This window comes from Schistocerca cancellata, chromosome 2 (assembly GCF_023864275.1).
Source record: "Schistocerca cancellata isolate TAMUIC-IGC-003103 chromosome 2, iqSchCanc2.1, whole genome shotgun sequence".
Taxonomy (NCBI): domain Eukaryota; kingdom Metazoa; phylum Arthropoda; class Insecta; order Orthoptera; family Acrididae; genus Schistocerca; species Schistocerca cancellata.
Window position 1 is genome coordinate 355411108 of NC_064627.1, and position 22214 is coordinate 355433321.

The 22214-nt window shown below is 41.3% G+C and overlaps 1 protein-coding gene across 2 annotated transcripts in view; it reads left to right on the top strand.

The window, feature by feature from the left end:
- The window catches only part of LOC126145661 (vascular endothelial growth factor A-A-like), a 165708-nt gene that overhangs the window by 128065 nt on the left and 15429 nt on the right, over positions 1-22214 (top strand). For both annotated transcript variants that reach the window (XM_049915573.1, XM_049915574.1), the window contains 2 exons: positions 13165-13272; positions 21044-21231. In XM_049915573.1, the coding sequence (XP_049771530.1) occupies positions 13165-13272; positions 21044-21231 (296 nt within the window). The remainder of the gene's footprint in view (positions 1-13164; positions 13273-21043; positions 21232-22214) is intronic.

The window sequence follows — 22214 nt, forward strand, 5'->3', positions numbered from 1 at the left end:
GATCAATGAAAAAGGCAAAAATGATGAATAGTGAGAATAACGAAATTGTTAACATGGCGAACTCGCCAACAGAGGAAAACAGTATCATGAATAATGAAGTGGAAAACAATTTAATCAGTCGAGAAAATAGTCCGGAACCATTTCAAAATTTTTCTCAATCAGAAAATTCACAGAATACGAGATTAACGATAGAAGATTCTGGAATAGTATCGAACACAGATAGCCTTATGGCTATGCAGAAGGAAGTTAGTATTGCGGAAAATGTTAGGGGCGAAAAGAATTTTGAACCATTTAATATGGAGCAGTTGATGAGTGCAATATTAAATTTAAGATCTGAATTAAAAACAGATATGGGAACAATGGCAACACGGTTAGATTTACAAATGGGAACAATGGAGCATTTACGATCTGAATTAGAAACACGGATGGGAACAATGGAAACTCGGTTAGGATCTGAATTTAAAACAGTGGCAACACGTTTAGAAACAGAGATGGAAACAATGGAAACACGGTTAGACTCACGAATAGGGACATGCTTCAAAAACATGAAAGACGAATTAAAGAAAGAAATCAGAGAAGAAGTACAACCGATTTTGAATTCTCACAATAATAGATTAATTGCAGTAGAGATTAGGCAAAGGGAACAGGATAGAGAACAGGAAGAAAGAGATCGCGTGATAGTACAGAAATTTTCAGAGTTAAATTTACAACGTGCAAAAGATAAGGAAGAAATATTTGAGAGAATCGAGGAATCCGTACCAAATGACAGGATAAATAACTTAACGCAACAGTGTGAACAGTTAACTACTAAATGTGACCATACCGAAACCCGAGTCGCGACACTTACGGAAGACGTAAATAAACAGAAAGAACAGATAGGTGATTTATCGGAAAGAGTTGAGGAGATTTCAGATAAACTGACAAATCTTAGTTTAAGTGGGGACAGAGATTCAGATGACACAGCTCCACTGCCATTTTCAGAAACCGAAGAGTACCAGAGCATAAATAAACATGTTGAAAATCAGGGAAAATTTAATGAACGCGTGAAAAGGGAATTTGAGGCATTAAAAAAGCAAGTCAAACAAATTGAAGGCGAAATCGTAGGAAAAGACGGCAAAAGAAATTTAGAATCACAGATACCAGAGGGGTTTGAAGAAAATAATTTTTTTCATTTACGGGATGCAACAAGAGAGCGCCAGGCGCGCGAACTTGACAATAATCGACATTGGGACTGGGACAGACGCGGTAGGTCTTTGTCGCCACGAGGCGAAAACTTTGACTATAAACACTTTTTGACTGTCCGGAAATTCAAGATCTTCCGCAATTCTAAGAATGACATACATCCATGTGCATGGTTGGATCAATTTATGTACGCACTCCCACCAAATTGGCCACTAAGTCACAAACTGGAATTTATGTGTGGATATTTAGAAAACGAACCGGCGACGCGGATGCGCGCACTCATTAGAGATTGTAATAATCTGAATGATTTTTATCATGCATTTCTATCGGCATATTGGTCCGAAAACACGCAAGACAGAGTCAAACACAGTCTTATCATGCAGCGTAATTTCAAACAGTCTGAATTCCGCACGCCAGCGGAATATTTTGAAGACATGATTCGAAAGAATCAGTTCCTTTCCAACCCTTATAGCCCGACTGAATTAATTCGCATTTGTTTAACCAAGCTGCCACAATCCATAAGACAAATTGCTTTAGCCGGAAGATGTAAAGACGACATTGAGACTTTTAAGACTTTGCTACAAGAACTCGAGTATGACAACGACGACGGGACTTCTTGTAACTTTTTCAGTAACAGTAATTACAATAGATTTTCAGAGAAAAGGGATAGTGATCGGAACGGGCGTTATATGGGTAACTTTGAGAATGACAGACGTAACAGACAGGACAATAGATACCAGCCTTATGACAATAACAGACGTTCTAACAGAAACTACACAGACAATTATAGTAACGGTAATTCGTACCGGAATGATCAATCATACGGAAACAGTAATCGGTATCATCAAGACAGAAATTATTCAAACAGTAATAGAAATTCTTACTACAGAAATAATCCGGGTAGTAGATACAACAATAATTTCAGAAGTGACAGTCAACATTACACAAGAAGTAGCTATGCAGACAGACAGGAAAACAGAAATTTTAATAACAGACACAACCAAGAATTTGTATCTAACAGACAGGAGGGACTTAATTGGCATCCTCCACGTGACAGAACTTCAGAGAGACAAGTGCAAATCGTAGAAATGGATCCGCGAAATGACGCGAATAATCAAAGACGTGACGCAAACAATCGACAATGACTAGCAGCTTCGGCTTCTGGCAGCAATATAGACGGTTCAGAAAGTAATGACACTACGGTTTTACACTACGTACGCCTGGAAGACATGAGAGACATTTTGTTTGACGAAAAGGAAAATAATGTAGACGCATTTTTACATCCTGTTATTGAAGTATGTGTGGGTAAGAATAAGTTCACTGCAGTTTTAGATTCTGGGAGCCCATTGAACGTCATTAGTGAATCAGTTTTTCGTATATGTGAAAGGACTATTGCCTGTCCTGTGTTACCTATTTCTAAAACTACAATTCGAGGAGCGATTTCTGGAAAAGGTGTAGAAGTTAAACAACAGACCAACCTAAATTTCGATTGTCAAGGATACGAATTTTCTGCTAATTTTATTATTGTTCCATTACTCAGTACACAAATTATATTAGGTATGGAGTTTCTTAACGCACATAAGGCAATTTTGAACTTTAAAGAGGGAAGTGTGAATTTGACTGTTGTCGGAATGCCGAAATGTTTGAAATTTTTCGAGTGTTTAACAAGATCTGAGTCAGATACAAAATGTTTAAGGTTTCTTACTTCTGATGTTTTCGTTGAGTATTATGACGACAATGTGTTTATTCATGACAATGACAATAGATACAGAGACGCGATGGATGATATAATTAATAGCGAAGAACTGATTAATGAAAAGGTTAACACATGCTACAGTGTTTAGTCATCACACGGGAATTATACAAGGCTTATAATATTTATTTAAAGTAAAAGAACACACACCATTTCGGGGGAAAACGTACCCTATTCCTTTGGCTTACAGAGACAAGGTTAAGAATGAACTTCAGTACATGTTAGATCAGGGCATTATTGAGCCTGCAGTCAGTCCTTATACTAGCCCATTACACGTTGTTCTTAAAAAGGATGGGTCAATTCGTTTGGTTCTGGATTCAAGACAGATAAATAATATCATCATTCCTGAAACTGACCGCCCACAAAATTTAGATGAACTTCTTCAACATTTCCATGGAATTAAAGTTTTATCCACGATTGACATGCGCGCAAGTTTTTGGCAAATAGAACTCCACCCTGATTGTAGAAAATATACTGCCTTTTTAGCCTTTGGTAACTGTTACCAGTTTCGGAAATTACCGTTTGGACTTACTGTATCTTCAGCAGCATTCATTCGTAGCTTAAATGAAATTTTACCTGTTTATCTTCGTGACAATATTACTTCATATGTTGACGACATTCTTATTGCTAAACGTTCTTGGAGTGAGCACAACAAAATTTTGGATTCATTATTACGTATCTTTGCAAGAGTTGGCATTACAGTGAACTTAGAAAAATCTGAATTTGGTCGTTCTCAGGTGAAATTTCTCGGTCACATTATTTCTACAGAAGGTATTCTTCCTGATCCAGAAAAACTAGACGCTATTCGTAATTATGCTGTTCCTACCACAAAACGTGATGTTCGTAGTTTCCTTGGTGTCTGTAATTTTCTTAGACGCTTTGTTAAATTGGACGATTTGGCCACACCTCGTTTATGTGAACTATCTGAAAAGAAATCTAATTGGTGTTGGGATGAGGAAGCTCAGTCAGAATTTGAACAACTCCGTGATGCTTTAGTTGCTGCTCCACTTCTTTCACACCCGGATTTATCTAAAGATTTTTGTTTGGCGACGGACTCATCATACAAAGGCCTAGGGGCACACTTATTTCAAGAGATAGAAGAAGACGGCGTTGTAGTCCAGATAACTATTGCATTTGGAAGTCGTGTTCTTTCTAAATCAGAGAAGAATTATTCGATTACGGAACTTGAAGCTTTGGCTGTTGTTTGGGCTTTTACAAAATTTCGGACATTTTTGTTTGGCAGACATACTAAGGTTTACACCGATCATCGAGCTCTGGAATTTCTTATGTCAACAAAATTAACTCATGGCAGATTGTCACGATGGGCGTTGTACCTACAGGAATTTGATTTTAGTATTGTTTACATACAGGGTTCTTCAAATATTGTTGCTGATGCTTTATCACGTGCACCTATGGGTTTGAAACAAAGTGCTGAAGAGGACTGCAAGGAAAACAATTATTGTTTGATGTATATTCAAGGTGTTGCGTTTGAGAACTTTATTTCGTCTTCGCTCCAGGACATTGCTAAGGAGCAAAATAAGGATCCAATCTGGAAGGACATTAAGGAGAAGTGGAAGAGAAAGGAAAGCGTAGCGATTAGACAGCATTATTTAGTTCGCAATGACATTCTGTTTAAACGAAAATCGGTCGACAACTCTGTTTGGTTAGTTTGTATTCCTGATGAGTGGGTTAATAAGCTGATTTGGTATACGCATTTCAGTTATGCACACTTTGGTCCCAGAAAATGCTTTCATAAATTACGAGAAAATTGCTACTTCAATAATATGGAAAAACGTATTCGATTTGTTCTTGCCAAATGCAAATTATGTCAAAAGGCTAAGCCGCCGACAGTTTCTCACAGAGCACCGTTGTTTCCTATCATTCCAGCAAAATTAAAGGACATGGCTGCAGTTGATTTGTTCGGTCCAGTGGTTCGATCTACTAATGGTTTTGCGTACATTTTCGTAGCAGTGGAGTTGACATCAAAATATGTGTGTTTTACACCGTTACGCAAAGCAACAGCTCGTTCAGTATCTAATGCTTTCATTAACCATTTTCTTAAAGAAGTGGGTCATGTTGATAAGGTTATATCAGATAATGGATCACAGTTTCGTTCTAAAATTTGGCTTCGTACTCTACAGCGTCGTAAAATTAAACCAATTTTCATTTCACTTTTTCACCCTCAATCTAACGCTTCAGAGAGATGGATGAAGGAAATCAATAAATTGTGTCGTCTTTATTGTCATCAGAATCACAGAACGTGGGATCAGTATCTTCATATTTTTCAAAACATTCTGAATGAACTCCCTAATGATTCAACTTCTTTACCTCCTTTACTGATATTAAAAAACAAAGCACCGACAAATCGCATTTCTGAAATCGTTCCTTTTCCGCCTACACGGAAACTGCGGCATTCTGAAATTGTCAACCTGGCTCTACGAAATATTGCATCTGCGGCTGCTAGAAGAGAGAAATCAGCTAAGCGTCCTAGTCGTTTAAAAATCTTGTCAGTTGGTCAGAAAGTGTTAATTAAGTCTCATCGTTTGTCTCACAAAGGAAAAGGCTTGTGTCGGAAATTTTTTCTGCTTTATAACGGCCCATATAGAATTCGCAAAATTATTCATGATAACACTGTCGAAGTAGAAACTCTTAAATCACGACGCTCTAAGGGAATACATCATATATCTAACGTTAAAATTTTTGTGGAATGATATACTTTTGAAAAATTTTTGTAGAATGACATACTTTTGAGAAACTAACAGTTGTATGTAAACACACGGAGAGTACAAGGATACCGCGCTGTGTTTTGGCGGCGGCACATACTCAAAGCAACAGTTACGTCTGCGCGCCGCTAAAGGCAGTCGTTGACCGCAAACAATCACTTCCTACGTGACGCGCCTACAGCTGATCGAGCGCTCAGTGCGAATGCACTGACAGCCGTAAATAAATACACAGTCTAATTTCTCCGACTAAATTCAGTATAAAGCTATAGTGACTTGATGAATTCTGTTATTAACATTCAGTATTTTTCAGGATATGGTTCTCTAAAATATTTAAGAACTTCAGGTAAATTCTGTGCGTGTCCGACGTTAAGACGACTTGCTATCGAGAAAATTTCAGGAAAAATGTCATTTCGAAGAAGAAAGTAATAAACTAAAAAGGTAATTATTAATTGAGTTTATTTTTCAGGTAACATATTTCCACTTAGGTACGTACTTTAGACGTAATTTGCTGCTCGCAATTACGTGATTCATACTTTGTACTAATTACATGTTCAATGAAATTACTTGTGAAGCGACGTGCTTGCGTACGTTAACTGATTTTGACAATGATTATTAATGAACTGGATTGTTACTTGTGTATATTATGCATCGCTTGACTGCACTGCTTTGTCACTGATGTTATATTTTTTTATTATGTGCCTGCTGTGCTTATTTATTTAAATTATAATTGTCACCTGATTAATTGTGCTGATGTGGTTAGGTATGTAAGTTATACTTTGTGATTTATCTGCTTGCGCCTTCATGTTTACTTATTAAGATACGATGCTAATGACCTGTTTAGTACGTAAGATATATGTTTACTGCTATGCGTATGGATTGCACATTTACACATTTCTGCTTGTTGTCATAACTATACTTTAATTTGGTATATAGCAATGCTGATGTACAGTGTACAAACATAGAGTTTAGGTTACACTATGGTACTAGTTACAGATTGTTCGCTTGGCAGAGCCTCGTTGTAAGAATTGTGCTGCATCCACTTGTTGACATTCTGTTCATTACTGGTATATTTACTCGCTATTGCTTGCCTTGCTTACGCTCAGTGCTTTATATTTTAACATAAGAAAATGAACTGCAGTAATTCGACGAGCGACTTTAGTACAAGAAACATCATAGAAGTCACATGAGCTGGAGGTTTGATGAAAGCTGTATAAATGTATGCCAATAGGAACGAAGCTAACGACATGACATACCAACATAGTTATTACACTGCATTTTTCGTGAGCAATTGAAATAGGAAGTGACACTTGACACAAGAAATACTCCACATGTTTGCTTCTGTTTGCCATAATTCTTGAAGTGGTGTACACACTGTGAAATATTAGGATCATTCACACTCCGTAATCGTACTTAATTACTGAGAGTTATTCGAACTAAGTCTGTTAGAGGTCATGTATGCATTCTTTGTTTATAATTCATAATGAGTAGAAGATTTTGGTCAGATGGATTACACAGAGGTTGTGTGTTGACAGTGTGTCTTCGGATTGTATGGGATGATGAGGTTTGCATTAGGATTTTATCTGTACTTGTTCGAGGAGACTGACTAGAGGAGAGAGTTGTTATGGAAGTGAAATGATACTGGCAATAATGTTTATATGTATCGACGTATTGAAGAGGTATTATTGAGGTATTGAGATTATATGAAGTTGATGGGAAACTGGCAATAAGGTTTATATGTATCGACGTATTGAAGAGGTATTATTGAGGTATTGAGATTATATGAAGTTGATGGGAAACTGGCAATAAGGTTTATATGTATCGACGTATTGAAGAGGTATTATTGAGGTATTGAGATTATATGAAGTTGATGGGAGTTTTGGTGTATAAGAGGTAAAATAAGTGAGGTGCATATATTTTTTTTTTGTGTTGGTCTATATGGAACAAGGAGGATGAAGATAGCAGACTAGAACACTAAAATGGAAGGAAGATTGTCTACACACACTTTGTTAAATCACTAAGCAGTATGTACTTTTTTTTGGAGAGAGGAAGTTGCATATCTTGGCACACTGACAGTTGTTCAGCAACCGTACATTTTGATCTGGCTTGGCAAACATTGGTCTTGACATGATGACTATGACGTTGACTTAACTATTATTGACTGTTATACATTGCTGTCACTACTACTTGATACACATGATGAACATGAAATTTTGACAGAAGTGGATTCACACAGTTAACACTATTCAATTACACAGTAGTACTTAATGTGGATGAAAGATGAGTGAGTGTGTTTTGTGTGTTTTCCTTTCCTAATACTACCCACCTATCTCCTAAATATTATTTTATTTGTTTGTAGTGGCTTGCACTGACACCCATAAATATTATAGGTTTACTGATGTTTGTGTAATTGTAATAGTAATATGACAATTATCTGATATCATTTGTGTGTTTGTTATGATTTGTATGTTTAGTGTAAGAGCATTGTAAAAGCATTTGTATGTGCATTCAAACTATTGTTCATGCTTGAACTGTCTGATTAGTGATAGTAAATATTATGGACTGTTACTTGTACTTTTTCTACATGATTGGTGCCACTAGGACATGTTTAATTTCTGCTGATGAACTGTGTGATCAGTGATAGTGAATATTATGGACTGCTGTTTGCACCTACTCAACATTGCTGGGTGCCACTGATGGACTGCTTCTACTGAAATGATGTCACCTGTTGGAGTCTGCACCTACTCCACAATGCTGGGTGCCACAGATGGAGCTACTTCTATGGAAATGATGTCATTTGTCGGTGTCTGCACCTACTCAACAATGCTGGGTGCCATTGATGAACTGCTTCTACTGAGAAATGTGACTTGTTGCTGTGTGTACCTCTTCAACATTGCTGGGTACCACAGATGGAACTGCTTCTACTGAAATGATGTTACTTCTTGCTGTCTGTACCTCTTCAACATTGCTGGGTACCACAGATGGAACTGCTTCTACTGAAATGATGTTACTTCTTGCTGTCTGCACCTACTCAACATTGCTGGGTGCCACTGATGGACTGATTCTACTGAGATGATGTCACCTGTTGCTGTTTGCACCTACTCAACATTGCTGGGTGCCATTGATGAACTGCTTCTACTGAGAAATGTGACTTGTTGCTGTGTGTACCTCTTCAACATTGCTGGGTACCACAGATGGAACTGCTTCTACTGAAATGATGTTACTTCTTGCTGTCTGCACCTACTCAACATTGCTGGGTGCCACTGATGAACTGCTTCTACTGAAATGATATCACCTGTTGGAGTCTGCACCTACTCAACATTGCTGGGTGCCACTGATGGACTGCTTCTACTGAAATGATGTCACCTGTTGGAGTCTGCACCTGTTCCACAATGCTGGGTGCCACTGATGGACTGCTTCTACTGAAATGATGTCACCTGATGGTGTCTGCACCTACTCAACATTGCTGGGTGCTACTGCTGGAACTGTCAACCACTTGTTATGAAAACATTTTATGTGAATATTTGTATAAACTGATTTTTTGTGTATTACTGTTTGTGAAAAGTTATAAGACTCTTACCTGCTCATATTCGCCATTGCTGACGCTATCGATTGAATTGTTTAACCACATGATATTTGTGTAAACTATTATGTAAAGTCATATGTATGAAAGAATTTGTATTCCTTACTGTATTTTATATATTAGGCTATTGTAAGGTCAGTGCAAAGCCAAAATTTTATCTAGTTATATGATACTTACGTATTAATATTATCTTTTATTTTTGTCTGTATTTTTTTTTGACGAATTTGGTGGTATTTTCACCACCAATGCTGGCAAAAATACCATCAAATTCTAGCCCGTGGAGGAAGGGCATATGAAAGGTGGCTACACTGAGCCACAGCGCCAGAAATCGCGCCAGAGAGTATTGTTCCGCCGCCTCCACAGGCAGTGATTATTGAGACGCAGCGACAAGCAGTTCTTGCCGAGAAGTTGTGGTGGACACTGCTTGTAGCTGAAGTCAGAGTGAGATGCGGTAGTGGAGAGTGTTGTTCCATGTTTTATCCAGTGGTTTGATGGGAGAGATGATGATGTTCTAATGGAGATATTGTAATGGTCAGAGTGCATTTCGTCAATATATATGGAGGTATTTTCTTTTATTCTTTCAGTGATCTGAATAATGTGTCATTACAGGTTCAGTCAACAAAGCATCTGGCGTGTGTTCTTGTATTAGAGTGTAATTCTGATTTTCTTGCGCAATTGTAGTATTTCTAATTTTCTTTTATCACGTCAGTATAATTGGTATTAAAAAATTCTTGTCTTGTTGAAGAAGAACCGTGCCAGATGTGCGTTGAGTCATACTACCACATACAGAACAGCTACACTTGTGTTTGTTGTTTCGTAGGTTTTATAGTTGCTGGGGACTTAATTAATTAATTGTGCTAACAGAAACTTCCTTACATTCTTTGTTGTCATTCTAAGCAGTCAGATTGCGTACTAAAACTAGTCAGGGCCAGCCGTTTACGAGACTTGCGTAATCGGACTTACAGCTACTAAAAAAAAAATATATATTTGCATTCAAATTTAATTAAGCCCCCATGCAATGCTTCCCTGTGTAAGATATCTACAGACAACAACATACATGAAGTTGCTGTCAAAATTGGCGATACCACTATAGTTAACATCTATAAGCCTCCCGGCTGTCCACGGCCTCCAGAAGTACTCCAAGAATATCCCCACTCTGCTATCTACGTAGGAGACTTTAATAGTCACCATGAGAACTGGAAGTACGCACGAAACGACCAGAACGGTGAATCCCTGATGAGCTGGAGTGAGGAGACTAACACCCACCTGATTTTCGACGCTAAGGACCGCGGAACATTTCGATCAGCAGCATGGAGACGAGATTATAACCCTGATTTATGTTTTGTCACTAAAAACAAAAACAACCAACCGCTAGCCGCAACTCGTGAAGTCCTGTCTGATTTCCCACATCGCCCTGTTATCTTAGAAGTCGGAATTAACATCCCAATCATAAAATCTTTTCCGCGCCCACGATGGAATTTCCAGAAGGCAGACTGGGCCACCTTTGCAGAAAACCTTGACAAGTGTCTAGGTTGGATACCCCCGACTAGGGACAACTATGACAGATTTGTGGGAGCAGTCATCGCCACGGCTAAGAGGAATGTACCCAGAGGCTACCGGAAAGAGTACATCCCAGGCTGGAATGAGAGATGCGAAGACCTGTACCAGGAATTTACCGAAACCAACGACCAAGAAATCGCGGACAGCTTAGACGCAGCTCGACGGGAAAAATGGATGGATACCGTGGAGAATCTAGATTTCACTAAATCCAGTAGGCAAGCATGGACCCTACTTCGTAACCTGGGAGGCAGTAAACGTAAAATAAAAGACACCCACCCGATAACCCCTAACAATGTGGCCGCACACATAGTTAGAACCTCAAGAGCACCAAGGGACAGAACACACACCACGACCGTCAAACGTGAATTAAGATCCTTAAAACGAAGGGCATCGCCTACCTCCGAATTTTCCCAGCCTATCACAGCGGAAGAAGTTGCAGCAGCTGTGTCAAAAATCAAAAGTGGCAAGGCCCCCGGCTTCGATGGCATCCACCCGGAATTCCTACTTCACTGTGGAAAATATACTAGAACATGGCTCGCAAACTTCTTAACAGATATTTTAGAATCGGGTAATACCCCACACCAGCTTAAACGAGCAAAGATTATAGCGATACTAAAGCCAGGCAAACCTAACGACATGCCCCAAAACTACCGCCCTATCGCTCTGCTGAACTGTGTCTATAAGCTGCTGGAACGTATCATCTACAACAGAATAAGCGGAAAAATTCTTGAAGTGGTACCGATTGAACAGGCAGGTTTTCGACCCAACCGCAGTTGCACCGACCAGATCCTCTCCCTAGCAACTCACATAGAGGCGAACTTTCAGAAAAAACTCAAAACATCAGTAGCCTTTATTGACCTATCAGCCGCTTATGATGACGTTTGGCGACAAGGCCTGATATTTAAGTTGCTGCGGGTCATACCATGTAACAAGCTGGCCAACCTCATGCTCACAGATAGAAGTTTCAGAGTCATAATGGGCGACTCAAAAAGTGACCAAATGAAGCTCAACAATGGTTTACCACAAGGCTCCGTTCTGGCGCCATTGATGTTTAACCTCTACATATCTGACTTACCTGAAACCACTTCTCAAAAATTCGGATATGCCGACGACTGGGCAATAGCTGCAAGAGGCAGATCAATGGAGGCAACGGAAAACACATTAACTGCGGATCTAACAAAGCTGGGAGATTACTTCCGAAGGTGGAGATTTCGGCCAAACGCGACAAAAACGGAGGTGACATGCTTTCACCTCGACAATGCCCAAGCAAAAAGAAAGCTCAACGTTCATTTTGAAAACAGGCTGCTAAACCATAATAATTACCCCAGATATCTAGGCATCACCTTTGATAGAACCCTAACATTCAAGGAACACCTACGTAATACAGCCGCAAAACTTAAAACTCGAAATAATATCATACAGAAGCTATGTGGGACTACGTGGGGCTCTTCCGCGGCTGTACTGAGATCTTCGGCTCTGGGATGTCTACACAACAGCAGAATATGCCGCACCGGTATGGCTTAACAGTAAACACACAGGCTTGATCGATGCTCAACTAAACTACACAATGAGGATGATATCAGGAACAATAAAGCCAACGCCTTTACACTGACTACCTATACTGAGCAACATTCCCCCACCGGACCTGCGCAGAGAGAACGCTCACTTACGCGAGTATGGAAAAGTGCTGAACAACGAGAAACTGCCAATCCATAAGGATGTTCCTGCCCTGGAGATGAACAGATTGCGCTCCAGACACCCCTCTTTAAAAAAGGCAAAAAATACGCATCCTCTCAACCCGGATTATGGCAACTTCTGGAAAACGCGGTGGAGAGAATCTGTGCCCCAAAACCTGCAGAATATGCCATGTATCAATGTCCAACCACCAGGATTCAATTTGCCAAGGAAAACTTGGACGACCTTGAATCGAATTCGGACAAATAACGGCAGATGTGCAGACAGCCTCCACAGGTGGGGTAAAATCACCACCCCGAGATGTGACTGCGGTGCGAACCGGCAGACGATTCGCCACATCGTGGAAGATTGCCCTCTGAGACGTTTTGCAGGAGACCCCAATGAGTTTTTGACCGCGACTGAAAGTGCAATAGACTATGTCACAAATCTGGATGTTTGTTTGTGAACTTTTGTTTGTTATATACACTATTTTAAATACTTTTATATCTACAACTATATGTTATACACTGTGACTACTCTTTATTTCTGTGTCTTATGATTTTTATGTCTTTTTTATATGATGTGTTACATGCCATAAGCTAAATAAATAAAATAGATGCTTATTTCTCTAGTTTTACTCACCCTTTCGTATGATGTCGAGTGTTTGATTTGTGGCTGTTGTTTATCCGCAGGTGCTGTCTGTAACCAGCCGGTTGCTAGCCAACGGGACATTGAAGGAGAGCGTTCACGTCAAGGTTATCCCGGTGGAGAGCCACCTAGAGTGCGGTTGTGTCTGCAAGGTACCGTAGCCTATTCTCATATCTGCTTTCTTCTTATTACCTTACGGCCTCTGTAGAACCATGGTTAGCCCCCTTCATGAATTGCATTTTCTTCTCCTCCTCCAGAACCTCTTCATCCTTTCTGGTCTCTTCTTGCGCTCATATTCCGCGATCATCAGTACCCTTCTCTCTTGTTTGCAACACTGGTGAGTCATTGACATTTTTCTATCCTTCTCTGTCGTTGATCTATGGTGTATTGGTCGTTGTATACTTGCTTCTCCACTTTTCCTGTCCTTCCACGTTGATTCCTAGTCCTTTCTGAGTTAAACAATCCACTTGGTTCCTGTCTTATCTCTTGTGTACCGGTTGTTTATCTTCAATAAATGTACCACAAATGTTTCCCTTTTCTAGTGTATCTTGATATTGTCTTCAGGCCCCTGTACAATTCTCCCCTAGGTCTTCGCATTTATCTCTCATCACTTCTTTTAGGGCCCAAAAGTTTCTTCAGTATTTTTCCCTTTTCGTTTAGTTGTTCTGCATCATGTGTTTCCAGTTTAAGCGTCTCAGCTGTATATGGTAGCGCACTGTACTGTACATGCTTTGCGATGTTCCTACAGTTTACCGAGAGCAAATACTGTAGCTTTACCAACTGTTCCATCCACAGGAACAACATAAAAATTCTGTGATCACGTGTTCACAATAAAACATTCCTGAAGTCAGAAGATAAGACATCATACTGAACCAAGACATTAGTACGGCAGTCATATCCAACGTCACTAAGGGTTCTCTGGTTACTCCCCTGTCACCGTTTCCAAGACTTTCGGGAATACTTCTTTAGTAAGGAATTACACTATCTGGATTTTACTTCGGGTAGAAACTTTACACTGCTTAAGCTGGCGTGATAGATTGCCCTCACGGACACATATTTTCTGTCACTGAGACTGTAGCTGGCTGTAAATAGAAAGAATGCTTTCGAACCGTTTCAGGAGACATTTCCATTTACTTGCATCTAGCAGAGAATGTATATAATTAAGACGAAGTGTAGATAGCATTTTGGAAGGTTCCCGGTGCACGCTGAGTGCCTCTGCATAACTTTGTGGACGACTCTAAGCGTCAGATGATTTCCCATGACGTTAGTCGAATAGTTTATGGATTGTATGAAACGCTTAATATGAACATTTCGGAGAGGTTTCACAAAGAAACAGGAGCGATCAGAGAGGTGTCAAAAGAAAAGAAAGGGCAGCATCGATTCGAGTGATCTTTAAGGAGGCAAAACTAATCAGTACGGACTCGCTGAAAGACTGAATCTTGAAAAATTTCTGTGACCTGCTCTGGACAAGAGAAATCGAGAGGCCATACACGAAATTTGATATAAGGAAATGGGGTGCTTTCGCTGCAAATTAAGAGCAATAGTTTGTCAGGTGCTTCGGTTTTTCGAAGGTCGGATATGTGGTCAAGGAGGTCCGACTGCATTTTATTTGTCATTACGTTTAGCTTGCTTTTATTTCCTCCCTTGGAAACATTTTAGTAGAGGCAGTGCGAACCGGGAACCAACGCATAGCACATTATTCTCGAGAAGCCGCCTCTCAAATGATTTCGTGGTCAACGGGGCATTATACCAAAATCGGCCGTTCATCCGTTCTTCGAAAAACACCAACGCGCAAATTAAGCTTAACGTCCCCAGCCTACGGACGGAACCCAACCAACAATGTCACACTCACTACTGTAAAGACGTCTGAGATTTATTTAATCAAGAACATTGGGGCAAAGCCGAGGTATCAGATCTCCTCATCATTCCAGTCAACTGAACATGAACCTACGGAGCGAGCACCTCCATACTGTTGGATGAATGTCGCGCACTACTAAAAATAATATGCGATTTCACAGTTGCGTTTCATTGAAGAGATATATGACTGCTTCTTAAGGGTACAGTTACTTTTGGCATCTGATATACATGATTATTTATTGTTATACTTTACGTATATCACATGATCACGTCTTGCTTAAGTTTCGTATCACAGTGCCCTATTAGTAACGACGTTGTTATCGACGTAACGTTAAACTCTAATCTTTCTTTCTTTTTTCCTTCCTTATACGATGGCATCAACTACAGTCAGATTTTCTTTCGTATAAAACTACAGGTCTGTTGTGGCGATGGAGCGAGGAGCGGTGTAGTGAATGAAAAGGTGAATAATGATGACTGATTTCTTCTCCTTTATTAGTACGATAAGCTATTTCTGCTGCAGAATGTGTACTCACATAAGTGCGGAATTATCGTCCTCTGAGGCTTCGTATTGCAATGAGCACCATGAATGCACTTGGAGTCTTCAGAGTTCAAATTGTCTCGCCATTTTCGCTCTTGTTTTCGGCATTCCATGAATCAGGCACGATGTTCTGTACGATCTCGAGAGAGCAAGAGATAACAATCACGAGCACATGACGTTTTGATTGAAGACTGCAGTAACTGATGGCACTACCTTCTTACAGAGGCCTGAAAAACTGGAAAGAAAGAGGGACGGCAGAGTCTTTTTGCATGAACTACAACTATTCGATAATCTCAGACAAAGAAATTATCCGAAAGGTACGGAAATAGGCAGACGTTTCGTACATGTGCAGACAAACAAATGATTACAATTTCAGAAATATTGAATGATATATTCAAGAGAAAGAGCGTCACAAACTGAGCAAGTCAGTAAAGCGTTGGTCCGCTTCTTGCTCTCATGCAAGCAGATATTCTGCTTGGCATTGATTGCCAGAGTTGTTGTGTGTCATCTTGAGGTATATCGTGCCAAATTCTGTGCAATTGGTGGGTTGGTTCGACCAAACGCCCAGCTGGTAGAAGGACCCTGCCCACGATGCCCCAAACATTCTTAACTGGGGAGAGATTCGGCGACCTTACTGCCAAAGTCATGGTTTTACAAGCACGAAGACAAGCAGTAGACACTCTCACCATGTGCTGGTGTGCTGGTGGGCATTGTCTTGGTGAAATGTAAGCTCAGGATGGCTTTCCGTGAAGGACAACAAAACCGAGCTGTAAGGGTGCCGCGGATTATGACCAAAGGGGTCCTAGTATGAAATGAAATAGCACCCCAGACCGTCAGCTCTGATTGTCGGGGTATATGGCGGGTGATAGTCAGGTTGGTGTCCCACCACTGTTCGGGGGGTCTCTGGCAGCGCCTTTCCTGGTCATCGGGGCTCAGTGCGAAGGGGAACTCATCACTGAAGACCATTGCACTCCAGTCAATGAGATTACATTATTTTTAAATACATTATGGGAGTGGCAGTGATCAATGTCTTACAAATATTTACTGTTAAAAACAGTCTTGATAACGGTTTATTTATCAAGGTGACCGGTTTCGACCACTACTGTGGTCATCTTGACTAGTGGTGATTCTCCAACAGAAAGAGGTTCCTACTCAATGGTCTGAAGATGACCATAGTAGTGGTCGAACCGGTCACCTTGATAAATAAATCGTGATCAAGATTGTTTTAATAGTAAAAATGAGATTACAGGCCGCGATGATCAGCGAAGATGTGCTTGGAGACGCCCTGGACAGCGGTGGGATACCAACTTGACTGCCGCCCGCCATGCGGCCCGACACCCAAAAGTACTGGTCTGGGGTACCATTTCATGTCGTACCAGGACGCCTTACCCTCCCTTGGCCTCCGCGTCTGAGAAACACGTTTGGGGCATTACGGGCGGTGCCCTCCAACCAGCTCGGGATTTTGACAGTCTAAGGCGCCAGTTGGACACAATTTGGCATTTTTCCACGCAGGAGGACATCCGACAACTCTATTAGTCAATCCGAAGCCGAATAATTGCTTGCATAAAGACCACAGGTGGAACAACACGTTATTAAGCTGTTCTTTCGCTTGAGTAAATCACTCAATTTTTCTGAAATTGTAATCATTTGTTCCATTAAGTTTCGGGTGTGCAGCCGCAAGAAATCTCCTTCTTACATCGGACAAACAACTCGTACTGTCCAAGAAAGATGTACAGAACACCGGAGGTACACACGACTTTTACAACCTAATAAGTCGGCAGTGGCAGAGCACTGTATTGATAATGGTCACAGTATTTTGTGTGACAACGTCGAAATTTTGGCAACTACATCATCCTTTTGGGACTCGATAGTGAAGGAGGCGATTGAAATTCGCTTGACGACGAATTTAATTAATAGAGATAGTGGTTTCAATCTTGATAAATCATGGAATCCGGCACTTGCTGTAATAAACTCACAAAGAAGTCGTCACAGTGCAGCTCACAATGATATATCGATATGCCAACAAAGATCAACTGCGGAGCCATAGATACAACTCGCGCGTTATGCACGTCTCTTCCGCCGACCAACGTCTCTGGCGCATTTGCATCTGTGGCCGCATGCGCAGTCGCGCGGTACACGAGTATAAACGGACGAAGCGAGCACTGGAGCGGCTAGTGCAGTGTTCCAGTGACTATTCAGTGTTGTTCGTCTTTCTCGTGTTGCGAAAAGAAACCATGCTGTCGCTAGGTGTGAATTTTATGTCTTTTGCGAACAGAATCCAGACTGTCGCCGTGTTTTTTAATTGTCTGTCTATTGTTTTACCTGTCTGCTTCGTATGTATTTTATTAGCATCATCATCCCTCTGTTCTTTGTTTTAAGTTCCACGATTTCTTTTCGCCATGTTACTCTTTAAGTCTCCGATTTTATCGCCTGTTTTTTATTATTTATTCTCTTGATCTTTCTCACAAAGTCTGTAGGCTGAAGAGCGGCATACTAAGCTGCTGCCAGCCCGCCCCCTTCGGGGGGAATTGAAATTCAATAAAGAAAAAAAAAACTGGAGCGGCAGTCTTGCGGCTCACTCTGAAGATGGCTGAACGTTATACAGCCTAAATATTAGAAGAAGAAGGAGATTTCTTGCGGCTGCACACCCGAAACTTAAATGGAATAGTCTTTGCGCCGCCAAAACCTTGTAATCATTTGTTTATCTACACATGTATACCACATTTACCGATTTCCGTCCCATTCGGATAATTCCTTCGTGGTGCGACGGTTTGTTTGTGTACACTGCGACAGATGTCGCGATGGAACTTTTGTGTAGCGATTTGGTTTATGTGAGGTGTAACGCCCGTGAGAGGTCTGTTACTCTAATGGAAAACGACAAATGAACACTCTAAAGTAACTGTCACAAATGAAGACCTGTTCACGTAGTGCACACGTCTACATCGATATCAAGGATTGGACTTCTTGGTCCGTTCCGTCTCCTTCAAAACTGGTCAAGCCATCTCTTCATTGATCTTCCTAAAAATCTTTTGTCTCTTCTTCTATATCGTTTTATGGCTTTAGTGATTCTTACATTTAGCATACGGTCTATATGTTCTTTCCATCTTAACTGATACTGATCGAGTGAGGTGGCGCAGTGGTTAGCACACTGGACTCAAATTCGGGAGGACGGCGGTTCAAGCCCGCGTCCGGCCATCTTGATTTAGATTTTCCGTGACTTCTCTAAATCTCTTCAGGCAGATGCCGGGATGGCTCTTTCGAAAGGCCGACTTCCTTGCCTAATCCGGTGGGACCGATGACCTCGCTGTTTGGTCTCCTCCCCCCAAATCAATTAACCAACCTGATATTGTTTCATTATGTCAGTTACGCTCAGTTCAGTTAAGATCGGATGTCATGATTTCTCTTTTTATCCATCAAAGTGTATCCAGCGTTGTGTGTTGTGAGCGGTCATAATCAGATAGCCACAAATCAGTTAAAAATAATGTTCGGCAATAATTTCAATTTCGTATCAGGCCTGCTTGAGTTAGAAAATGTCCTGAAATAATGCAGAGGGATGATCATAGAGATATCGGATGTCTTCGTGAGAGGTAGTGTTCAATGCTACATCCATCTCCTGTCACAACACCTCAAGGGGCCCAACCGCTAATGTTGTTCAGACGAGCCGTCATCCCATCATGTCCATCATATGACGAATGGTAGAGAGTGCTGGTGATATGGCTGACTAGTAAAGTTAATGCACACGGTGCGCAGAGTGCAAGTCAAGAAAAAGACTCTGTTAGAATTACTACGTTACTGTTGGATTTCATGGAGCGATTGGACTGTACCGCAAACCCAGGATGGTTCATGTCCATTGAGGCTTTAAAATAAATAAAATCATTAGATCAGTTCAATAACACAGTTCCCGTGATACCAATTATCTATCAGGAGGTCTGAAATTCTTCCCACAGTGATGCTGTTCCCAAATCCCACGTTAGATAACTTTTGCTTGCAGTGTTTGGGAGGACAGGAGGGAAACATCAGTGAGGCTGGGAGTATGAGTCCGTCCTAGAGGCGTGCATGCAGGACCTAGTAGGTTAAGTCGACTGGTTTTTTTAAGCAGGTCTGCAGCTGAAACTCACTCTGGCACAAATTTTAAACACACACAGCAGACGAATATGTATGGGGTGTTCTATAAAAGGGTGTGAATGATGTGGACAATCTGGGTGGAAAATGGACGGGTTAATTTACTAACTGATGCTAATTGGGGATTTAGAAATGAGAAGGAGATGGAACGAGCAATGTGACGGACGAAAGGAAGAGTTTCCTAACTGCACAGATGAGTGGCTCAGTATTTATTTCGTGGATTTGTAGTGGGAAGTGTTGGAGCATTATAAGCAGAGGATGTGGAAAGTGCTTGTTTGATTAAGGGGACGAGCTAGCATTTTTGTAAAGGGTACAAGAACTGCGCATTGATGAGAAAATATGTGGTGGTTACTTTCATGTCTGCAGCTGGTGCAAGGTAATTTGGTAAAATTTTGAAGGGTGCCTGATGGGAAATATAGGCAGATATGGAAAGAAGTACGTAGTGTATGCTGTTTAAAGTTTGGACAGACATGTGAAATTTTTAGTGTGCAGGAATTCTGGTAATATTGCCAAACATATGGAGGTTCAAATGGTTCAAATGGCTCGGAGCACTATGGGACTCAACATCTGAGGTCATCAGTCCCCTAGAACTGGGAACTACTAAAACCTAACTAACCTAAGCACATCACACACATTCATGCCCGAGGCAGTATTCGAACCTGCGACCGTAGTCATCGCGCGGTTCCAGACTGAAGCGCCTAGAACCGCTCGGCCACTACGGCCAACAAACATATGGAGGATCAGGTAAGTGTTTTGTTGGATCTCAGAGTGTTGGAAGTCTACAGTCTCACTTTTGAACTTCAGCCCATTGTGGCCTTTGTTCTGGATAGCGAGTACATGAAACTTCCATTTTCGTATTGAGTCAAGACTAGGAGACTGGTCAGTGACAGAGTTTAAGTAAATGCCTTGTCAGCAGTAGTGGAGAGTGATGCATCCTGTAATTCATGAATCAGTGTTGAAACGTAGACTCAACCACTTTTCACAATGCAAAAGTGGTAGTAGCTAAACATTTGTTGGTCTTATGTTGAAGAGACATTGGTTACATTGCGGAGTTGAACCGGAGAGATCTCTGTGGTGTTTGACAGATGCCAAAGAGAGCAGTATTGTCGATACGCTGAAGGAGGAGGATGGGAATTGCTGAGGAGATACAATAGTGATTTAGCAGCTGAATGCCACAGCAGACATTATGAATCTGTGTCTCTTCATAGGTCTGAACGCATATCTAACGCTTGTGTTGTCGCAGTGAGGGAAAATTGCACCACCTACGTACTTCATCGTGGTTGCACTGCCTCTTGAGGCCTGTAATTTTGTGAGCACTTGCTGCGGCCGCTGTTCGAAGCTGTATTACGACTGCAACTCAGGCAGCTGCAAGTGCGCCACGCTACTGTACTTGTGAATGGTGACAGGTGCAGCCAGAGGACTGCAGCCCGTGGCAGTGGTACGACGAGAACTCGTGCAGCTGCCAGTGCCGGCACCCCGCGGCGCAGGCGCACTGCAGGGGGGTGCGGCGCTGGAACCACTGGCGCTGCCTCTGCGAGTGCCGCTCGCCCCCTTTCTGCAGCACCGGTTTCCACGTCGACCCCCTCTCCTGCAGGTACGTAAGCCCGGCACTCTTCTCAATTCATGTTACGTGTTGTTGTACAGTCAAATACCGTCTTCTATGCTGGGCCCGCAGCTTCCATAACGTCACAATTAGGGTTGTCGACAAGATATCGATGCACCCACTTACCGATATTTCTCCAAAACGTATCGATATATTTCGGACGCGTCTTTCTCCGCTATATATCAATACCGAAATGACAATATCGAGGGCCGATATTTTTATTTTATATTACCTTTTTTTCGAAATTTACGGTAAATATTTGAAATTGCTCTTTTGAAACTGTAGTAGACATAATTTTACTTTCACTGTATGAAGCAGTCTTACTACTTTTTGCGCTTTCATGACGTCCAGTCTTTCTCATTGGCTGTGTGAAGCAAGTATAGGTGGCACAAAGTTAAGTCCGATTACACTGGGGGTGACGGTGTGAATGTAATAACAAGATTTCCGATGAGAAGATATAGTACACAAGTTGCGTTAAAGATCAATTTTTAACGCCTTGCCCGCGAAAGGCGAAGGTCCCGAGTTCGAGTCTCGGTCCGGCACACAGTTTTAATCTGCCAGGAAGTTTCATATCAGCGCACACTCCGCTGCAGAGTGAAAACCTCATTCTGGAATCAGCAAAGTGGTTATCACCAAGCTTTACCGTGCACTGTTTTCCTTTCACTTCTTGCTCTAAGAGAGTAGGCAGGCTACTGTTGATGTACCCGTATCGGGTTCGCGCTACGTCTCGTGTGCACTGCAGCAACGCGTTCAGACGGAAGCTTTGATCGTCCCGTATACAAAAGGGTGACGAGAAATAAGAGATAGCGAATTTATTCTTGACACATTCATTCCGACAGAAAAACAACGAACCAACTAAAGAGCTATAATTAATAATTGAACAGGGAGCCAACAAGTGGCCTGTTCCAAAATGAAAAGAGAAATTGCTGAAATTAATTACACTACTCGCCATTAAAACTGCTACACCAATAAGA